At 42.9% G+C, this 22336-nt stretch overlaps 1 protein-coding gene across 1 annotated transcript; it reads left to right on the top strand.

The window, feature by feature from the left end:
* The first annotated feature begins 3079 nt into the window (after window positions 1-3079).
* Window positions 3080-21043, top strand: Nlrc4 (NLR family CARD domain containing 4). The gene is given in 10 exon segments (XM_010645414.3): window positions 3080-3113; window positions 4823-4849; window positions 4852-4940; window positions 8614-8660; window positions 8662-8715; window positions 11181-11223; window positions 11301-11362; window positions 12631-12797; window positions 20728-20847; window positions 20850-21043. Coding segments are annotated over 10 exon segments (837 nt in total).
* Window positions 21044-22336: the final 1293 nt, after the last annotated feature.

The following is a 22336-nucleotide window of genomic DNA, read 5'->3' as shown; positions in this document are numbered from 1 at the left end:
TAGGTGTAGATTTTTTTTTATTGTAGCTAGGTGGGGTCCTATATGCCTCAGTTATCTGAATGTCAAATTCTTCCCCTCTGTTTGGGAAGTTTTCTGTCATTAATTCTGCGAACAGCTTTTTAAAGTCCTTTGTATTTTCTCCTGCTACTTCATGGATTCCTATCAGTCTTATGTTATTCTTCTTTGCATCATCTAGGAGTTGTCGGATTGACTTCTCATGATCTCTTACTGTTTTTAAGAGACCTCTCTTTTCATGGTCACTGACTGCAATCTTATCTTCTATATCTGAGAGTCTATCTTCGCATTCTTTTATTCTGTTGTGTACACTTTCTATGGAGTGTTTAATCTCCTGGATATCTATTTGAATCTGTTTTATGGATTCCATTTCTTTCCTATGTTGGATGTTTATTTTTTCCATTTCTTTCTCATGTTGGGCCTTCAATGGCTTCTATCATGGTCGCTGACCCTTCTGGATTCAGTTTTGATAATTCATTTATCTAGGAATCTATCCCTTTCTTCTGAATTCTCCAATTTATTGGTGTGCAAATTTGCAAATAGTTGTTAATAATCTTTTTTATTTCAGCAGTGTCCATTGTGATTTCATTTCTTTTTTTTTTTTTTTTGAAACAGGGTCTCACTACATAGTTGAGACTGACCTGGAACTCACTATGTAGCCCAGGTTAGACTCAAACTCACAGCAATCCTCCTGCCTCAGCCTCCCGAGTGCTGGGATTCTAGGCATGAGCCACCACGCCCAGCTCCAGCCCTTTTGTTTAATGTCTTGAGACAAGGACGCTGGGCTTAAACTTGTGATCCTGCTGCCTAAATCTTCCTGAATGCTGGGATTACAGGTTGCCCACCATGCCTAGCAGAGACTTTTTTTTTTTAATGTTTGTAATTCCCAGACCAAAAGGGCCAATTTGAAAAGGACATGTTATATACAATTCATAACTCACAGGGGCCTTTTTCAAAAACAGGTTTAGGTTAAAGAAAGGCAAATGACCAGGCTGGAAATGCATATTCCTATGAAATCTCAAAATCTTCTTAACATTCTGAGGCTATTTCTTAAATAAAGGAGGAATATTGATCAGCTTTCCGAATGCAGGAACAAAACACCTGGCACCAGAAACTTAAAGGAGGAAGGACTTACTGTGGCTCATGGTTTTGGGGGTTTCAGTTCATGGTCCACTGGTTCCAAGGTAGAAACATCATGATGGGAGGGAATGGTGGAGGAAAACTAGGATGTCTTCCAACGAGGAGCAGGGGAAGAAGCCAGAAATGGAAGGGGCAGGGACTAGATATTGTCTCCAAGGTCACATTCCCATGACACACTTCCTCCAAGAAGTCCCCATCTCCTTATATCCCATTCAGTTAGAAACTCACCCATGGGTTCATCCTCTGAGGGCAGTTAATGCCTTCTCACCCAGTCATCTCTCCAAGAGCCTCTTAATCCAGTCAAGTTGACAAGCAAGACTAAAAGGCACAGGAGGAAAGCTAGAATTGTCCTTGAATGGGTTCTTCCTTTTTCTTCAAATTTTGTGTGTTTTATTTATCAATAGCAAATGATAAACTTTAAAAATTCACAGTTTGGGGCTGGGGATATAATATCTCTGTAGTAGAATCCTTGCCTACTGTTCATGAGGTCTTGGGTTTGATCCCCAGCACTGAAGAAAAAAAAAAAGAGAGAGACAAAGGAAAAAAATCCACAATTTCTACTTAATGTCAATTTTTTTCCAAGAGAAATTTGAACTGTGATGCTCATTATAAATGAAAACTCAGACCAGAGTATATAATCTAATTATTCACTAAAGAATACAAAAAGCAATATTCTTTGGATTCTTGTTGAACAAGTTTTGGTTCTAGACAAAGAATCTGAATGTTTTCTTTACTCCTTTTCAAAATTGAGTCTGGGTGTGGTAGTATGCCCCTGTAGTCCCAGTTGCTCAGGAGGCTAGGGCAGGGAATTGCTTAAGTGCAGGAGTTCAAGGCCAGCCTGGGCAACATAGTATGTAAGACCCCATCTAGTGACTGACTGAATGAAGAAAAATTTCCTATAATATGAAAGACTCCTTTAAAAGACTTGAGTGTAAGGCTATTGTCACTGTTAAGTGATACTATTTTAAGGGGGAAAATAACTGTGTTCTACTTGAGGATATTCAGGCCAGGGATTTAGCTCAGGCATTCTGCCACCTGCCTCGCAAGCGCAAGGTCCTGAGTTTGATCCCCAGTACCAAAAAAGAAAAAGAATAAAAGAATAACCACTTGAACATATTTAGTTAATGAGCCAGTCCAAAAACAAAGATCTGTGGCATTAGAGTTAGGGACTCCTACTGAGGCAATAAAAAAATGACCTGTAATCATATTTTGGACATAATTGTTGAGTCATTCAAGCAGCATTATTATCCATATGATGTCATTTATAAAATGTTAAGACTTGCTTTATTGTCCAAAAAATGATCTATCATGGAAAATGTTCTATGCACACTTGAAAAGGGTGAGTTGGAGCAAACGCCAATCAAGTCACCTTGTTTGACAGCACTATTCAAATGTTCTCTACACTTACTGGTTTTCTCGTTGCCTATCAATATGGACAAGAGGGTCTTACAATCACCGACTAAGTCATGTGCTCTGGTTTTCTCTCATTTATGTTTTTCAAGTTCTTTATATAGTGTAGATACTAATCTTCTGTCAGAAGGCTAACTCACAAAGATTTTCTCCCAGTTTTTCTCTCATTTTGTACACTGTCTCTTCACTCTTGACTGCTTCCTTTGCCATGTAGTAGCTTTTAAATTTGGTATGATACTGGGCTGGGGATTTAGCTCACTGTTTCCGCTGCCTGCCTCTCAAGCACAAGGTCCTGAGTTCAATCCCCGTTACCAAAAAACAAACAAAAAAATTGATATAATCCTATTTGTCAACTCTTCCATTATTTCCTGAGTAATTGGAGTCCCAGTCAGGAAATCACTGTCTATACCAATATCTTCATGTGATTCTCATGTTTTTCTGTAGTAGTTACAGTTTCAGGTGTTACAATAAGCTCTTGGGTCCATTTTGAGTTGATTTTTGTAGAGGGTGAGAGATGGCGATCCAGTTTCAGTCTTCCACAGGTGGATGTACAGTTTTCCCAGAAGCATTTGTAGAAGAGACTGTCTTTCCTCCAGTGTGTTTTTGGCTCCGTTCTTGGGAATCAGATGGCTGTAGATGCATGTGCCCTTTGTACTCTTCTGTTAGTCTATGTGTCTACTTTTATGATGATACCATGCCATTTTTCTTACAATGGCTTCATAGTAATTTTTTATTTTTTTGAGACTGGGTCTCACTATGTGGTTCAGGCTGATCTTGAAATCATTGTGTACCCAGGCTGACCTCAAACTCACAGTAATCGTTCTGCTTCAGCCTCTCAAATTCTGGGATTACAGGATTTTTCCACCATGCCTGGTGTCTGTAGTAATTTTGAAATCAGATATTGCCATGCCTGCAGCATTGCTCTTTTTCCTCAGGATTGCTTTGGCTATTGTTTTTGGTAGTTTGTAGTTTTTGAGAAATTGGGACATTTCACACAAAATGTCTAACTTATTTATATATTTTCTTTTCTTTTTTTTAATTTTGAAACAGGGTCTCACTATGTAGTTGAGACTAACCTGGAACTCACTACATAGCCCAGGCAGGACTCGAACTCACAGCAGTCCTCCTGCCTCAGCCTCCTGAGTGCTGGGATTACAGGGGTGCGCCACCACGCCCAACTTTTCATATTATTTTCTAGTTGTTCTTTGAATATCTGTGGGTGTCTGTTGTGATAACCTATCTTTTCATTTTTGATATTGGTAATTTGTGTATCCTCTTCTTTTTTCATTCTTGCTAGAAATTTATCAATTTTATTGATCTTTCCAAAGATTTAAGTTTTTGTTTTATTGCAGTCTATTATTTATTTGTTTGTAATTTTATTGATTTTGGGGGGGTACTGGGGATCAAACTCAGGACTTTGCACTTAAAAGAAAGGCTGAGTTAAATCCCCAGCCCCAGATTTTTATACTTTATTAATATTTCCTTCCTTTTCCTTGCACTGGATTTATTCTACTCTCCTTTCTGTGATCTCTTCTGTATGAAGCTCAGGTTATGGACTTGAGACCTGTCTTCAATTCTAATTATAGGTACTTAATGCTATAAATCTCCCCCTATGTACTTTGTTACCTTATTATCCATTTTATCTTTGTTTCTGCATCTTTCAAGATATAGTATAATTCCCAAGAGAATTCCTCTTTCACTCATGGTTGTTTAGAGGCATTCACTTTATTTCAAAACGTGTAGATTTCTCTGATTCTTTCTGTTCTGGGTGTCTAGTCTAATTCCATTCTATTTGTAGAATTTGCTCATAACTAAGTACTGCAAATATTCTTAACTTAAAAATACATTTTTCTTGCCAGATATGGGAGTGAATGACTGTAATCTCAGCCATCAGGAGGCTGAGGCAAGAGGATACCCATGAGTTTGAGGCCAATCTGGGCTACACAGTGAATTCAAGCCCAGCCTGAACGACCTAGCAAGACCCTGTCTCAAAAAAATAAAATTAATTTTAAATTAAAAATATATTTTGTGTCAATTTCATGTGCATTTCTTGTTCATGGTGATAACTGAAATCTTTTGATTGGTAATAGCAATGACAATAAGGGGCAGCCCACTTTCTGGTCCCCCTTCTGTCTCTCTTAGAAGCTTTCTTTCCCTCAATAAATTTTACCTACTCTTAAAAAAAATAGAAATGACAATAGGTACTAAGTAGCAGCTGTGTCAGTTCTTCACACACTAATCTTTTTCCTTTTGGCAGGTGGTCTGACTGGTGGCTTGGGTAACTTATGAAGCTGATACTGGATAACATGAAGATGAATGAAGAAGATGCTATAGAATTAGGTCAGATTTTTGTTTTCTATCATGTTTTTATTAATGTAAGTATGATAACAATGGTTAGCTTGCCTTTCTGCTGCTGAGACTAAATTCTTGACATATGCAACCTAAAGGAGAGGTTTATTTGGACTCAGGGTTCCCGGAGTTTCAGCCCATGGTCAGCTGGCTCCAAGGCAGAAACATCATAGCAGAAAGGTACAGCGGAGGACAGCTGCCCACCTCATGGCAGCCAGGGAGCAGAGAGCAGAGCAGGAGCCAGAGAGGAAGTGGCCAGGGACCAGTTATGGTCCCCACCCCCCCAGGACCCACCCCGACGTACCCACAAGTGTGCTTTACTAATCTCCTAGGCATCTCTCAAGCCACCCAAGATTAATGGCCACAAAACCTATAGCCCTGGCTGCATCCAAACAGGCAAGCTTGTCTTTCCACACTTGTGTGACTATATTAGTCACATAGTCACATTAGTCACATGGTCCAACTCCCTTTAAAATCCTTTAGTATCATTTTATTCAAATTGTACACCACTAGGTGATATCCTTTTTCGAGGAGAAAAGAAATACGACACATTTTTAACTTCTCTTTCTATGGCTGACTGACATGATTGTATTTTAAACATTGAAACAATCTAAATATTTTATACTGTGATTTCAAAGCTACATAAAACTTCACGAATGAAATAAGATGCAGAAAAGAAAGTGACAGCAAGAAAAATCTCAGGCAGTTCCAGTGATTTAGCTCAGTGGTTCTGGTGCTTGCCTCGCAAGCACAAGGTCCTGAGTTAGATCCCCAGTACCAAAAAAGAAAAAGGAAACTCTCAGGAACATAGGAGTACACGTGGCTAATTACAGAGATCCAGATCCGCCAGGACAGAGAGAATTCCTGAGAATGTGCCTCAGTGTGTCTCTGCTTCTCTCCCCTCGCTCTCTCCCCTCCGCTTGAGACCTCAGTAAAATGCTTCTTTCTTCCTTTGTTTCTTTTTTATTCTGCTTCCTGCCAAAAAGCAACTGTATTCGTTAATGAAAGCATTGTTGACCTCTTTTCCCTGTATAGTCCCTAAGAAAATAATCACATTAGTTCAGTATTCAATAAACTATGAATTAAACAGAGTATCAGAGCTGAAGGAGCCTGAAAATATCTACTTCATTTATTCATTTGTAGAGCATCTACTGTGACCTAGAATGTCTTATCTTTTATTGGTACATTTTAGGTTTACGTAATGATAGCATTCATCATAGGGAATTTGTACCTGTACAGGATAGATCTTGCTTTTTTCCCCAACCGCCCTTCAAATCTTCTTCCCCTTCTTATTTACAAAAGCTTTGTTTCCATTTTGTTCTTCTGTTGTCTTTTTCCTTCTCTTCTTTCCTTCCCTTCTTCCACCTCCCTTGTTTCCCTTCTCATCGGAACATTTTCTTCCCATTTCCCAATATCTGTTATACATTTTAGTTATTTCCACTTCTGCTCCCTCATACCAGAGAAACAATGTGATATTTACACATTTCCAATTTATTTTACTTAAGAGTGCTGCTAAATGGCTTCACATTGAGACTAGACTCCCAGGATGGTTAACTTGCCCAAGATCTCACCAACTGGTAGAAAAATGTCAAAAGTAGCTCTCTAGGGCAGTCTGGTTCTGCCTTTCAGAAATAAAATCTTAAAAGTAAACCAGTCGGATTGTATTAACAATAATTTGCTACGTATTACAGAATTAATGGGCGATGCGCTATACACCTCCCTTGGTACACTCACATACTTTCACTCACTGAATCCTCACAACCATCCAAGTGTGTGGGTGTCATGATCCCTGAGGCCACAGCTTAAAGGCTGAATAACTTGCTCGAGTTTACAAAATTATTCAGCGGTGAATCTAGAATTCACAATGACCACAGAGCTCATGCCCACACCTCTAAGCTGTATGTACCTTATGACAGCAATGAATATATATTGAAGGTTTACCGTGCGCCAGGTACCATGCTGTAAACGTTCCACGCATCATTTGTAACTTTTTCAAAGCTCTGCAAGGTTGGTATCATTAAAACTATAGAGGCTGCAGGAATACAGTAGTGGAAAAGCATTTGCTCAGCATGTATGTGACCATGTGTTTGATCCCTAGCACCGCAAAACAGAGCAAACGCCTATGTATATCTTTCCATGAGTACCATCAAGATGAGAAATATTTTAAGCCGGGCATGGTGGCACACGCCTGTAATCCCAGCACTCAGGAGGCTGAGGCAGGAGGGTCACTGTGAGTTCGAGACCAGCCTGGGCTACACAGCGACTTCCAGGTCAGTCTCAACTATATAGTGATGAGACCCTGTCTCAAAAGCAAACAAACAAACAAACAAACAGAAAAAAGATTAGAAATATTTTAATGACAGAGCTATACCTAATTAACCCTAGATTCTACATTAACTTTATTGGTTTTTTTGTTTTTGTTTTTTGGTACTGGGGATCAGAACTTGGGCCCTTGTGTTTGCCAGGCAGGCAGTGACACCAATGAGCTAAATCCCCGGCCCTACATTAACTTTAATACCCAAGAATTAGAACATTTAAGGATGTTTCTGGTTGACGTAGATAAATCTTTCACCTGGTCAAACGTGCCACATTAGCGTAGTCTTGATTGTAAGTCTGCACGGCTGCCCCCGACATGCAGTCCCAAGCTGGACTCCTTGGGGCCGCAGACGGTTGCACTCCGAGAGACTGTGGTCTCCCTACTGCCCCTCTGGCCTCAGACTTCTCCCTGAACTTTTGAGGGGACTAAGAGGAGAGGGTTTCTAGAAGAACTATGAAAAAAGTTACAGGACGAGTACACACTGGTATCCATTGACAAGGCGAAATATCTACTATAGTTTTTGTTGTGCTCCTGTGAGAATGACAGCACGTAAGTGGCTTTTGAATGGTCTGGAAGATTGGAAAGTGAGAGTTTCAAGAAAAACCCTTTGAAACTTGAGGTCTAGGAGCAGTTCTTCTTTGGTTTCTTTTCAGCCCATTCGTCAATTAAATTCACTCGGCACCCTAAAGTGTCTCTGTCGCCCAGCCCGGGTCCTGAGCCCCAGGCGGGTGCCAACTGTAGCTGACCCATCCGGTTGTCCTTGTTCCGGGTCCTACATCCACGCCTTGTTCTCTCAGATACGAGGGTGAAGAAGGATGGAGGATAGAGGCACAGAGTCCGTTTAACGGGGCAGCCTGTTCTCTGCCTCTCAGTGGTTAGAAAAGCCCCTACCATCTGGCTTATCTTGCCTTTATTCACCCAAACACGGGTGCAAGCCATCAAAAGTAACCCAAGGGGGCTGGGGATTTAGCTCAGCGGTTCTGGCACCTGCCTCGCAAGCACAAAGTCCCGAGTTCGATCCCCGGTACCAAAAAACAAAACAAAACAAAAAAGTAACACAAGATCGGTCTGCTTTCCAGCATGCATTAGCACACGCTCAGGTAAACAACTTAACCTCAGCTGTCCTAAGCTTTCCCTAGAACCTGCGCTACGCAATCCCCAAGTGCAGCCTTCCTCCTGTGTGCTCTCAGAGGAGGCCAATCAGGGCTCAGTTCTCCTCTGCTCTCTTACATATCTCCTTTCAATCTTTTTGCAGCTCAGAGAAACTGTGCCGAGGATTTAGCTCAGTGGTTCCAGCGCCTTCCTCACAAGCACAAGGTCCTGAGTTCGATCCCCAGTACCAAAAAAAAACACAAACAAAAAAAAGAAACTGCTGATTTCTTTTGACGCATTAGTCAGATATTGGAGAGGGAATGCATTACACAGTAAAGTCTGTCAGGCGAACCCTGTGACCTCCAAGAAATACAGTCTCCTGCTGCCTGTAGGTAACCATTTCCTCCGTTAACTGAATGAGAACGTGTGATACTTTCATACTAATGCACACTAAATTTCTCAGAGGAACGTTTATTTATTGGTACTGGGAATCGAACTCAGGACCTTGTGCTTGTGACGCAGGCAGTGGCACCATTGAGCTAAATCCCTGGCCCGGGAAATTTAATTTTAATCCAAATTTAACTAGAAAAGACAATAAAGATGTTTAGGTAATATCTAGCCTGTTTTTAATGGGTTTTCTCCATGATTAGAATTAAAATTAATTATTAGTGGATGATAGGAGAGAAATGTAAAATAGTTGACATTTTTAAAAGATAAAGATGAAGAAAATAAATATTGTTCAGAAAAAAAACATGCTTAAAATTTGCCACCCTTCCTGTCACATAATTATTGCCTAATAATATTTGGATGACTGGATAAATGATTGTGAAGCAGAGACTGTAAAGCACAGATTTCTTTAAATCTGCTCAGGCAGATTCTTATCCAGTGCCTTGTTAAAATGGAGTTAATAAAGGCAGGCGTGGTGGCGCAAGCCTATAATCCTAGCACTCAGGAGGCCGAGGCAGGAGCATTGTTGTGAGTTTGAGACCAGCCTGGGCTACATAGTGAGTTCCAAGTCAGTCTCAACTACATAGTGAGACCCTGTCTCAAAAAACAAAACAAAAACAAAAAGATGGAGTTAATATGGGCAGGAGGGTCACTGTGAGTTCGAGATCAGCCTGGGTTACATAGTGAGTTCCAAGTCAGTCTCAACTACATAGTGAGACCCTGTCTCAAAAAACAAAACAAAAACAAAAAGATGGAGTTAATATGTATAAACATAATCCCCAAAGGGTATGAGTACCAAATACGGAGGCCTCTCTCCATATTTTTGGATAAACTATTCTACTCAGATTGTTTTAAAATTTAGACTTTGGAAAAACGCTGTGAGACTCTCAATCTGCTAGAAGCCCATAAAGATTTCCAAGGAAATGATTAATATAAATTTACAGGTAGAGAACCCATGATTTGAAAGGGTTAGACTAATACTGGGAACACAGGAATGGTAAAGCACAGCTTACAAATGAAAAGAACAAATGTATATTTTCATGAGAACCTTGTCTGATTTTTTTTTCCCCTTTGGTACTGGGAATTGAACTCAGGACCTTGTACTTACAAAGCAGGTGGCAAAACCACTGAGCTAAATCCCAAGCCCCTCTATCAAATAATCTTTTTTTGTTTGTTTTTTGAGACAGGGTCTCACCATGTAGCTGAGACTGACCTGGAACCCACTATGTAGCCCAGGCTGGTCTCGAATTTATAGCGATCCTCCTGTCTCAGCCTCCCGAGTGCTGGGATTGCAGGCATGCGGCACCATGCCCGGCTCAAGTAATCTTGATAGGAAAAACTTCAGCTTCATTCAGCAGTATGAGAAATACATGAAGTGAATAAGTAAGCATTTCTTAGCTAGAGTGATGCCGCTGGATGATTGCATGAAGAATAGAATAGTTTTCTGTATTTTTTTACCTCAACATATTTGTCTTTGTCTTCGAAATACATTTCTTGTTGAGTGTGGGGATGCACCCCTGTATTCCCAGCTTCCTTGAAGGCTGAGGCAGGAGGATGGCAAGTTAGAGCCCAGTCTGGGCAATTTAGGCATTTAGCAAGACCCTATCTCAAAATTTTGAAAGGGCTGGGATGTAGCTCAGGGTGCAGCCTCTGGATTCAATTCCCAGTAAGACCAAAAGCAAGCAAGGAAGGAAGGAAGGAAGCAGAGTTGGTCTTGCTTCAAAAACAAACAACAAAAAACAGGGGCTGGGGTGAAGCTCAGCAGTAAAGTTCCTGCCTAATATGTACAAGAGCCTAAATTCAATCCTCAAGGGAGGGGGAAAAAAGAAATCCTTCCAATTAGCTGTTTTCAGCTGGAGTGTTCAGTCCATTTACATCGAAGGTACTTATTGAAATGGCTGGATTTGCACCTGACATTTTGCTATTTTTTCAATCCCCCCCTTTTTTAATGTTTTTATTATTAACTTCACAACTATGGCATCAACAAAATAATCTAAGCTGAAGCGCACAAAAACAACTCATCTCATCTGTTTTTGTTCCACTGTTTCTTGTGCATGATTAAGCACATTTTTTAATTCGGAGTTCACCTAATCCAACCACTCCGTTCTGTAGACAAAGACCCAGAGAGTCAGAGAGGAGTGACTTTCCCGTGGTGATCACACAACTCTCTCATGCTGCTTTGCACTACATGCGACCTAATCAGAACTCAGGACAGGCCACTTGGTCACGGACATGACGGCAGTGGGTTATACCTCCCCGAGTAGTGTATCTTTGGTAATGATGATGTTGGCCAAGTCAAATGAGTTTGTGTTACCATCAGCAAAGAAGAGATTTGGAATTCTTGTAAGGGTACTTAAAAATGCATATAGTTGCCTGAAAATCTTTTTTTTTTTAACATTTTTTTCCCCAGCTCAGAATCTTCACAATTTGGTCAAACTGAGGATTCTTTTTTGGTACCCGGGATCGAACTCCGGTCCTTGTGCTTTCGAGGCAGGGGGTGGAACCACTGAGCTAAATCCCCGGCTCCCAGAGCATTCTTGATTTATCAGAAAATTACTTTGAAAAGGATGGAAATGATGCTCTGTATGAACTGAGTAAGAATGACAACTCACATACTTTAATATATATAGTGGGTAGTTAGAAAAAACAGCCTGAGCCAGGGTGTCTCATAGCCATGAGTGCCTTACCAGATGCAGCTGGAAAAGAGAAAGCTGTTAGAGCTTTCTTAAACAGCTCTTATCCTCAAGACTCAGGTCTTCTGAGTCACCAGTTCTCATATGTGCATTGAATACCTCCTTCAAGGAAGCTTGCGACTGTTAGATGAATTTACTTAGGGAATCGGTGATAAGACTTTCACTGTATGACAGTGATATGTGAACTGATGCCTATGTTTTGAATTTGCTTTAGAATAATACAAGGGGAATCAGGTCAGGATTAAGCGAGCCTGCCCATGATTTGCTGTTTGCTGAAAATTGGGTTATTATTACATAGACTATAGTTTTGATATGGGGGAAGAGATGTAACTCCCAAACCTGCTAGGTATCCGAAACCGAGTTTGTGTTCTCTAAAATCGAAGAATGAATTCTAGGAACAACAGAGGTTAAGAGTAGGAAAAATTTAGAGAAGGAAGATAAGTTTCTGTCTAAGAGAGACAGAAAGAGGACCAGAAAGTGCGTTGCCCCACCTACCTTACTTTTCAAAGGTGTTTTATATAGCAAAGCCCTGTGGTGAGGAGGGTACAAAGTGGGACAGAACTATAAGACCCAATGAACAATTACACGGTGCGCATGAGGTGGGGCAAAACCATGACCAACCAGTAAGATTACAAGTACAGTCACCCAGGTAAGGTTGATTAAATGGGGTCAAATGGGGAGCAAGTCACGTGGCAAGCGGACAAGGATTTTCAGTAAGGTTGGGTGGGGGTCAGGGATACTTCCTGGAAAGGCTGGGTTAAGACCTTGGCCCCTCACCCAGGTGATCAATACCTGTCTAGAATATCAATCATTGCTATTTATCCCTAGGGAAAGCACAGGGTGTAGTAGTTTCTCTCCTTTTACAGTTCAGGCCTTCAGTGAATGTCTTGATTGTCCTCCAGGTCCTTGCTGTGTTGGCTCCTGGAGGGCGGCCCTGTCTCACTGCCTACAAGGTACCTAACTTACCTTTTGCAGTAGTTTCCTCACACTCTTCTGCACAGTGCTCATGTGTGTTGCAGGATGGCCCATAAAACAGCAAAACAGATTCTCAGCACAAAATGAACAGGCTGTGGAGCCGTCAAACATAAAGACCATTTCTTTCCCCATCCCTTCATCCTTCAGCAGTTTGGGGATGACCTGTTTCCTGAAGTGCGCTCTGTTTCTCCAAATTGGCAGGCTCAGCATCCTGGAACAGCTCACTGCTGGTGCTACCCTGGTACCGCAGTGTGTGCTTCAGCCTGACCAGCCTGTTGGTGCAACTGAAGGGGTCCCACAGCTCGTCCAGCTTGGCTTGAGAAACTGGAGACTCACAGAGGCAGAGATTAGAATTTTAGGTAGGTACACACCAAGCCAAGACAAAAGAAGCTGGCCCTAAAACTGGTCTTCTGTTGGCTTTATTTGTTTTGTTCCTTTACCTTATCTCCTCTTTAAAGAAAAATACATTTAAAGAGCATTAACACATATTAACGAGTAAGAATATTTAAACAGTGACCTTCAAGGGGGGGGGAGTTAGCTCAGTGGTTCTGCCATCTGCCTCACAAGCACAAGGTTCCGAGTTCGATCTCCAGTACAAAAAAAAAAAAAAAAAAAAAAAATCCAGTGGCCTTCTTTCAGGTTTTTACACCTTTAGCCTACAGACTTAAAGGAAAATCAGCCACGGTACCTGAAAAGTATACTATACTATTGTTCATCTGGGCCATAACTCTCTGAAATTCAGCAATGTTCCTCCAACGACAGGAAATATTTTCTAAGTCAAGTTACTGGGCGTTCAAAATCAGCAAAGGCAAAAGCAGGTGTGTCTAATTGGAGTCACAGAGTATCTTTAAGCAGTGGTGATGTAATACAGAAAACGATGAACCACAAAGAGCTGATGAAAGGTTTCAGCACTGTCTTTCCTTGTTAGCAACTTACCTGAAACAAATCATCCCAAAACATAATGGCTTAAACCAATAATCATTATTTCACAATTTCTGTGGGTCAGGCATTTGGGAGTAGGTTAGCCAGGTGATTCTTCTTCAGCTCCCTCACGAAATGGCAGGTTGGAAGATGGCAGGGGCTGCTAGAGGACCTGCTTCTAAGGAGGCTCCTGATGTGGTCAGCAGGTTAATGCTAGCTATTGGCTGGAGGCCTCAGTTCCCCAGCACCACACCTCTCCACAGGCGGGCTGAGTGTCCTCACAACATGGCAGCTAATTTCCCCCAAAGGATGGGATCCAAGAAGTAGTAGTTGAGAGCTACGGTGCTTTCTATGACCTAGCCTTGGAAGGTCAGCACTGGTCATTTTCCTTTTGATCATCTTGGAGGCTATCACTGCCCGAGGCGAAAGCTCTCAGCTGCCTTAATTTCCCTAACAGATTGTTTAGAATGTGTTTAGTTCGCATAAAATGTGTGGTTTTAACCATTTCAAGTGCATGGTTCAGTGGTATATTTCAACATTACTGTGCAACCATCACCAAAATTAACCTCCAGAATTTTTCATCTTCCTTATCTGAATTTCTGTACCCATTAAATATTAACTCCTATCTGCTGCTCCTTTTGCCACCTTCTCTTTTGGAAATGCTTACGTCTAGTCCTCAGGCTGTCCAAGGGCTTTTCCTTCCCTCATGGTGCTTCAGAATCTTTCTTTCTCTTAATTCCTAACTCCACTTCCCTCTCCCCCAGTCCTTCTCACCCATCACATCATATACCGCGGGGGTCTTCATTTTCTTGTTGCTGAGACAAAAATACCTGACACCCAAAGTTGAAGGAGAAAAGGTTTATTTTAGCTCACGGTTTGTGAGGTTTCCGTCCACAGTCAGCTGGCTCCGAGGCAGAGGAGAGACAGCCTCTGGCAGGGTGGGCAGGAAGCAGCAGCAGCAAGGCAGCAAGGCCTCCCTTTTCCTTTGGCCCCACCAGGCTACCAGCCTTTGGTTAGTGCCTCCCACACCCAGGCTGGGCCTTCCCATTCTCCACACCCAGAACTGTGCTGAACCAATCAGTGGACTAATTTGGTGACTACACACCCTTAACCTCAGTATCACACCCCCCACAAACACATTCACATACCCTAGATCCAGCCACCTCCCAAAAGTCCCACCTATGACTGCGTTAGGCTTTGAGGGGACATCTACATAAAGGCAATAACATTGGGTGACATTCCCTCAGGCCCTTCTATTCTCAGTGGTATTGGAGGCAGGTGGTTCTGTGACAGACTGATTAGCTAGCTAATAAGAATCCCTGGCAGGTAACCTCATACCTTAAGTGAGCTGGAAAGAATGTGACTTTCCAGGGAGTCCCTTGAGGGTGCCTAGATTTAGCATACATGTTGGGGAGGCACTTTTTGGCAGGGGGCTTTCAGCATCTTTCAAGTCTAAGTAGACAGCTGCCTACTTCACCCACTCCTGAAGCTAGCCACTGAGACTAGGGAAGGACATGGGATGTTTAATGAAATAAGAACTGAACCAGGAATGGTGGCCCATGACTGTAATCCCAGCACCAGCACCAGCACTGAGGAAGCTGAGGCAGGAGGATCATAGTGAATTTGAGGTCGGCTTGGACTACATAATGAAGCCTTGTCTCAGGAAGAGAGGAGAGAGGGAGAGGCGGGGGGGAGAGAATTGAGACTGGCAATAATTCACTATTTGACTTTACTTTCCTAGTGCATGATAAAACTCCATTTGTGAATGAGTAAAATAAACAGAAGTTATCTGATTCCTAAAAATGAAGCTGTAATGATATACTCTAAAATACAAGATGCTAGAGATGTAACTCAGTGGCACAGTGCCTGCGTGGAACACTTGAGGTCCTGAGTTCAATCCCTGTTACCAATAATAAATAAATTAAATAAAATAAGAGTGAAAACAACTCAGTAGTAATTTATTCTCAAATATTTAAAAATGTGTCAAATTACCGTTCTATCTCTATAAAGATAACCATTACTATCCCTGGTTTTACAAAGAGGTTTGAACGTGAAAAGGTCGCCAGACTATAGCAGGAACAAGGGCTGGAGATATAAAAAGAACTGAGGAAAGGCAAGAGTGCAAGAGCCCGCTTCCCTTGGCCAAGTCCTCCACCTCCCAGAGGTAAACAGTCATCGGCGGGGTTGGAGGCCAACGCTGAACAGTGAGAGACAAGGGCTCCCCCTGCAGTCCGGCCAGCTTCTGTGAGAGCTTCCTGCCTTTCCGGAAACCTCCAGGGGCTGCAGGCTGAAGCTGGTAGGTGCAGCGGTACTGTACACAGACAGACCTGCCCACCCCTCCACTTTGTAGATGTTCGAACTACAGCAACTACACACACACACACACACACACACACACACACGCCCCAGCTGGGTTTGATATCCAGCGCTGAAAAAAACAAAACAAAAGACACCCCGCCCCACCCAAATGAGGTCATGAGGTGTCTTCATCTCTAAGGGGCTCTACCATTGAGCTATTCCTCAGGCTCTTTTTAAAAATTGTTATATTATGAGACAGAGTCTCACTAAGTGGCTTAGGCTGGACTTGAATTTAGGAATCTTCTGCTTCAAGTTTCTCGGTAGCTGAGATTATAAACTTGCGCTCTCCACCCAGCTACCTCCACGACACTGAATCCAGACGTGCTGCGCTCAGACGGGGACCTCCTGTGTTCCCCGTCCCTACTCACCGGCTCTATTGCGTCACTTTGGTCCGCTAATCCCACTACTGTGGATTCCCTTACCCTCTCCTTCAGATGCCCGCCTCCAGCCTGCAGACACTCTCACCCCAGGGGCTGAGACTCACCTGGCCCACAGGCTTGCCCGTCGGTTTAGGTAGTGACGAGGAGAAGGACGTGGGTGTTTGAGGTAACAATCAAAGCAGGGCGTAATGAGAGATGGAGCCTCTAATTAAAGACAGACCTCACAAGGAGACGCAAGGAGACTGAGACGTGAGGCACGAAACAAACTACAGCAGGTGGGGTGTGCTTTCCTGGCGAAATGCCAAGCCTGGGTGCTCTTCGGGTTTGTCTTTTGCACCTGCGCTCAGGTTACTGGGGGTTGGGAATCACAGGATTTGTCACAAAAACAAGTTGACACTGGCAAGCTTTGACAAAAAATGTTTAGAACCCCAATGCTAAGAAAATATTATATATCAAAACTTGTGGCACACAGAAAAAGCAGGGCTTGAAGGAAATGCTCACAGCCTTAAATGTGCAAAAAAAAAAAAAAGGCTGAAAAATTAATGTTGCTAATTTAAGAAGTCATAAAATGAACCAAATAAACATAAGAGTGTAACAATGATAAACAGTGTAAAGCAGCTGGATCTGGTGCATATACTGTAACCCCAGCTACTATAGAAACTGACACAGGAGGGTCGAAAATTTGAGGCCAGCCTGGGCAACTTTGTGAGACCATCTCAAAAAATTAAAAAACAAAATAAGCCAAAAGGGCAGGGAACGTAGCTCAGCCAGAGTATCTGGGTTCAATCCCCTGTACTGGAGGAAAAAAAAATAGCACCTTATTTTTGTTAAGTGGTTGTCATAACTTTTTAGGGTCTCTGAAAAAGGGTTTTCAAAGGTTTTTTTTCTTGTTTTCTTTGAGACAGGGTCTTGCTATGCATTTCAGGCTGGCCTTGGACTCTGCAGCCGAGGCCTCCTGCCTCAGCCTCCCAAGGGCTGGGATTACAGGCATGCGCCACCGTGTGCCTTCCTTGTTTCCTATATTGCCTCATGCAGATGGTCTGAATGTGTTGCCCAAAAGGTATGTGTTGTAAACTTAATCCAAAGGAGTGATGGGAGGCGAGGTGCAACTGGGAGTTGTTTTAGGTCCTGAGGGCGCCACCTCCCGAATGATCCACACTGACTGTAGAGAGGCTTCAGGTGAGTTTCAGCTGTGTTCTCTCACCCTCTTTTTGTTCTGCCCTGGGGGTGACACAGTAAGAGGCCCCTGCCAGATAGGAGCCCCTCACAACAGATGAAGGCACCTCATTTTTTTTGCCAAGTTGGGTATCAGCCCCAGCCCAAGAGTCTCGTTTTTGGGGCTTTCTTTGTTGGGTGCTGCCGGCAGATGTCTGGTGATCCTGTACTATCTTCCTCACAGTTTAGAGTAAGGCACAGTTGATTGGAAGCTCTGTGTCTGAGGGGAAGGGTGGCTTTTTGATTGGTTAACTTCACTATGGGGTGATCCGATGAGAGACATAGCTCTTCGTAGGGCCGTTTTTTTGGGAGGCAGTTCATTTTCTCTTAAGAAACCTCATTTTCCCCCTGGAGCAACTAGGTTGAGTTGCCCATGTTCTGGGAATGAGGGTTAGAGAGCCTGTTGTTTCTGTGTTCTCCCTCCACCCTCACCCACTGCGGCACCCTGGGGCCCATCTAATTTTAGTGTTGGTTGGCTTCACACTATGTTGTAAGCCCAAGAAGACAGGGACCCCAGCACCAAACACTATCCATGACATATTACAGGCTTGCAGTGTTTGTGGAATGAATGAAAGCTGAGTTAAGAGCTCCGCTGCTAGTTCAGGTGAACTATAGGGCAATGCAGTGTTAAGAGTTTTCTTTAGCATACAAGAACCTGCAGAAGTCCACACACACTCAGTGCTGGAGATTTTGTCTGGAATTTGAATGAAGCCCTCTGCACTCTCCCAGTCCACGCACAGCCAACATCTGTGTCGTGGTTGTTTCTCACACATCTGGTTTTCTCCGCGTGATAACGAAAGCATTGCAGATTCAATGAACAAGAGGCTTCCTTTGAATTATGGAAAGTATTGCTTGTTCTTGGTTCCTGTGCTTGCACACATTGTAATAATTATCCAAGAAGCTAACTAAGGTCCTTGTACCTCAGCAGGACGGCAGTATAAACAGCTCACCTTGGAAAAAGAAATAGCTCACCTTGGGGAAGGGGATTTAGCTCATTGCTTCTGCTACCTAAATAAATAAACCAATAGCTCACCTCCTGAGGGTTGAATGGGCTTTACATACTTTAAATTCTTGTTAGGTGGTGAATTCTGTTGTGCTAGTTGAGGAGAAAGGAAGTTGCCCCTCCCAGAAGACTTCAGCCTGCACCTATGGCAGCCAGCACGTGGAGAAGAGGCAAAGGCAGAAAGGACATGAACATGCAGTGTGAGAGCAGGGAAACAGCCATGCTATGAGAACAGAGTGCTCCTGTGGGAAAGAGGACAGGAGAAAGTGAAGAGCCGTGTACCAGTTACACAGGTACAGCAAAGGCCCACCGCCTGCACCACGGCTGACAGAAGACACAGCTTTACTTCCATCTGGATAACAGTACAGCCTTTCAGGCCCAGAAACCAACTTCTTTACTCCTTGAGAGTTTTATTTTGGGCTTCAGAGTCATAGCTAGCTTGCTGCCATGTGCACCTTCAAACCCAGCAGAAGAGGGAAATGTGGAAGGGCAGCAGCACCCCCCGAAGTGACACACAAGTTGCACTCATTGCTTCTGTGCCCATTTCTTTGGCAAAAATTTAGGCTGGGATAGACCCAGATGAAACTGGACGGAACAGGGAGAGAGGGACTTGGGGAGCCACTAGCAGTCTGTTGTGCTTCTCAAGGAAATCAGCGGAGAAACGAGGGCCAAAGATGGCCTTGGTGGCAAGAAGCGCACATCATGACGTCAAGGAGACACAACCCTGCGAACACCCTCCTTCCTCACTTGGCATTTCCCGCCTTCGTCATCAGTACCTTGGCCAGGGTCAGGCAGGGCCCATTCAACTCGTCTCTGAGAAGAACCCAAAGAGCTTTCTAAACTCCACACCATTGGAAGGTGATGAGAGGACGACTGAACACATGTGGAGGTAGCGCTGTATGTATTTTTCTTGCAATGAGAAAACTACACAAAACCAGTGACACCTGACCCTAAAACCAGATCGTTGGTCACCACTGACACTGAAAGTGGGTAAGGGTACACAGTCTGTGCGTATTCCTGGGTTGACCTCAGCCTACCATACGCTGGACAGACAAGAACCACCACTCCTGTGCTAAAGCCTTCATTACTACTGGCAGGCAGCATTTAGTCTTTCTTCTTGACCTTAACACAGGTCACGTAGCACTGAGCCTTCTTCCTTGAACTTGAACTCTTGGGCTGTTGTCTTTTGACTATGGGTAACAAGGGTCTTAAATGAGACACATACATTTTCTTGTAATTGGTGGCAACAGCTGAGTACAAACATACAGCCATCGGAGTTCCCTTCTGTGTGCCAGACTGTCTGCCCTGTGCTGGTCATCCAGAAAAGGGCAGGCTGGGCATGGTGGCTCACGCCTGTAATCCCAGCACTTGGGAGGCTGAGGTAGGAGGATCACTGTGAGTTCGAGATCAGCCTGGGTTACATAGTGAGTTCCAGGTCAGTCTCAACTATACAGTGAGACCTTGTCTCAAAAAACTAAAAAATAAAAAAATAAAAACCCCAAAAAACAAAAAACCAGAAAAGGGCAGGGGAGAGGGCAGGACTAACATGCCAAACCTAAGGCACCTCGTTCATAAGGAGCTATATGAACTAAGGGCACATAATGGCCAATATGCGGAGTGGTATACAACATGAGAGATGTTGTCTCTTACTGTTAAGACTCACCTGAGTTCTGATACCCATCTAAGCCTATGGGGATGTGGGAATGAACACTCTCCATTCTTTATGTAACAGGACACCAAGGACACATGATATCCAGCCTCCCACTGAGGGAGTTCGCCATTAGTTCCTGAGAAACTTCCCGAAGAGGCTAGGGAGGATTAAAACAAACAAAAACACTCAAATCTTTGGATACCGAAAGAGGTTCGTTTACTTCAGTTTACACTTAGGCACAATGCTCACTCAAAGATACACGAGGTAGGGTTTACATCTCCAGAGAGGAAAGGACCTAGTATCTCCTATGTTTGACCCCAGTTGGAAAGTAGCAATATTTAATAGCATTTTCTCACACCTCAATTTTCAAAGTGCTGTCCACTGCCTGGAAGACTGAGAAAAAGGAGAAAATGTAATTCATTTATATTTGCTTGGTACACTACTACCAATTACTCTTTATCAGACTCCCTTGTACTTTAGGAAAGATACACTTTGTAAATAAAAGGGGCCAGGGATTTAGCTCAGCGGTTCTGCCTCCTGCCTCTCAAGCGCAAGGACCCGAGTTTGATCCCCGGTACCCCCCGCCCCCAAAAAATCTAAGAGTAAAATGTAACGGGCCATTATTCACAGTCTATCTGTACGAAATTCTGATTTCTTCCTGAGGAGCTCAGCACTGCTCCAGAAAACAGACATTTCAAAATGGGAACCTATTTTTCTTTAAAAAATTTTTTTCCAATTAACATACTTCTTTCCTTAGCCAGGTGCATTTTTTGAAAAGAATCCTCTGAAAAACTTCCAGCAGTTGGATTTGGCGGGAGGCCGTGTGAGAGGTGATGGATGGCTTGCCTTAATGGGTGCATGTGAGAATCTTAAGCAATTAGTATTTTTGACTTCAGTACTGAAGCAACTTTATCAGACGCGGCCTTAGTCAGAAAACTTGGCCATGTGTTATCCAAGTTAACTGTTTTGCAAGAAGCGAGGCTTACTGGATGGCAATTTGATGACAATGGTATGAGTATCATTAAAGGTGCTTTTAAACTTGTAGCTGCTTCAAGAAAAGCCACCCTAAGCCAATGAGTACCTGGGGGAGTTCTTTCAGCATGACGACAGAGAAATCTTGGAAAAAGAAGACAAACATAAGAAGTGGTGGGAGTTTCATTCGATGCTGTGTGCAGTAATAGTTAGGTGTCTCGTCTCCCCAACAAGGGTCATCAGCTCCTTGAAGACTCTTGTTCATCTCTGTGTTACCACGCTTGGCCCCAAGAGCACGAGGTCACAACTAGTGTATTATATATGTTCACCTGGTACAGTACCTGGCATGTAATAGACTCAAGAGATACTTGCTAAATATGCGATTAGTAAATCATCAATAAGTAGCTATTGAATAAACTATGTGAGGTGATACTTGCCTTTACTCCCAGCTACTAAGGAGGCTGGGGTAGGAAGATCACAAGTTCAGTGCCAGCCTCAGCAACTTAGTGAGATGTTGTCTCAAAATTCAAAGTTAGGGACCGGGGATTTTAGCTCAGTTGTTCCACTGCTTGCCTTGCAAGCGCAAGGTCCCGAGTTTGATCCCCGGTACCAAAAAAATAAAATTCAAAGTTAAAAAGGGCTAGGGATTATAATTGAGTGCTTCTGAGTTTAAGTCCAAGTACTGCCCAAACCAAACCAACAAAAAACTCTGTGAAGAAGCAAACCAAAATTACCTGAAATGGACAAAAAACCTCATCTAATGCTCTTTAATTGAAAGTTAGATTCAAACGATTTGGAATGTAAACAGCACTTTCTCACATTAGCACATCGGACTTACAAAAAAAGACTGGCATTCTTGGGCCAGGGATTTAGCTCAGCGGTTCCATCGCCTGCCTTGCAAGCACAAGGACCTGAGTTCAATCCCCGCTACCAAAATAAATAGATAAATAAATGAATAAAGACTGGCATTCTTTAGTCAAGTAAAAACTGACAGTTGATAAGCAGGTTAACTGAAGGCTTGAAAGTAAGACATTTTTCTTCCAGTAGCTGAATCATTCATTGTATTTAACTCCATAAGGAAGCAAGCAAAAATGTAACCCATTCTTTTGTTCCCTACAGAAGCAAAGGATACCACCCTGTCTTAATCTTTTCTCCATCAGCTCCCAAAATAACTGTTCACAGAAAGTCTAAAAAAAGTCCCTTGGCAGATTTAAATTGAAGCAAATTTAGAAAAAACCAAGAATCTGAATGGTGTTAGCTTGTGGTGCACCTTCTCTTCTCACGGCACCACGTGTCATGGCTTAGCTGGTGGTGTAGTAACACTTGGCCAGGATGTGAGGTAGCCGTGAGAAGTTCTGGGCACATCTGTGCTCACTGGGCACATGTTCTACAGATTAA

This window comes from Fukomys damarensis, unplaced genomic scaffold, assembly GCF_012274545.1.
Source record: "Fukomys damarensis isolate Sample0158 unplaced genomic scaffold, DMR_v1.0_HiC HiC_scaffold_2, whole genome shotgun sequence".
Lineage (NCBI taxonomy): Eukaryota > Metazoa > Chordata > Mammalia > Rodentia > Bathyergidae > Fukomys > Fukomys damarensis.
Note: the sequence above shows the minus strand (reverse complement) of the source record. Positions and strands in the feature narration are given on the sequence as shown.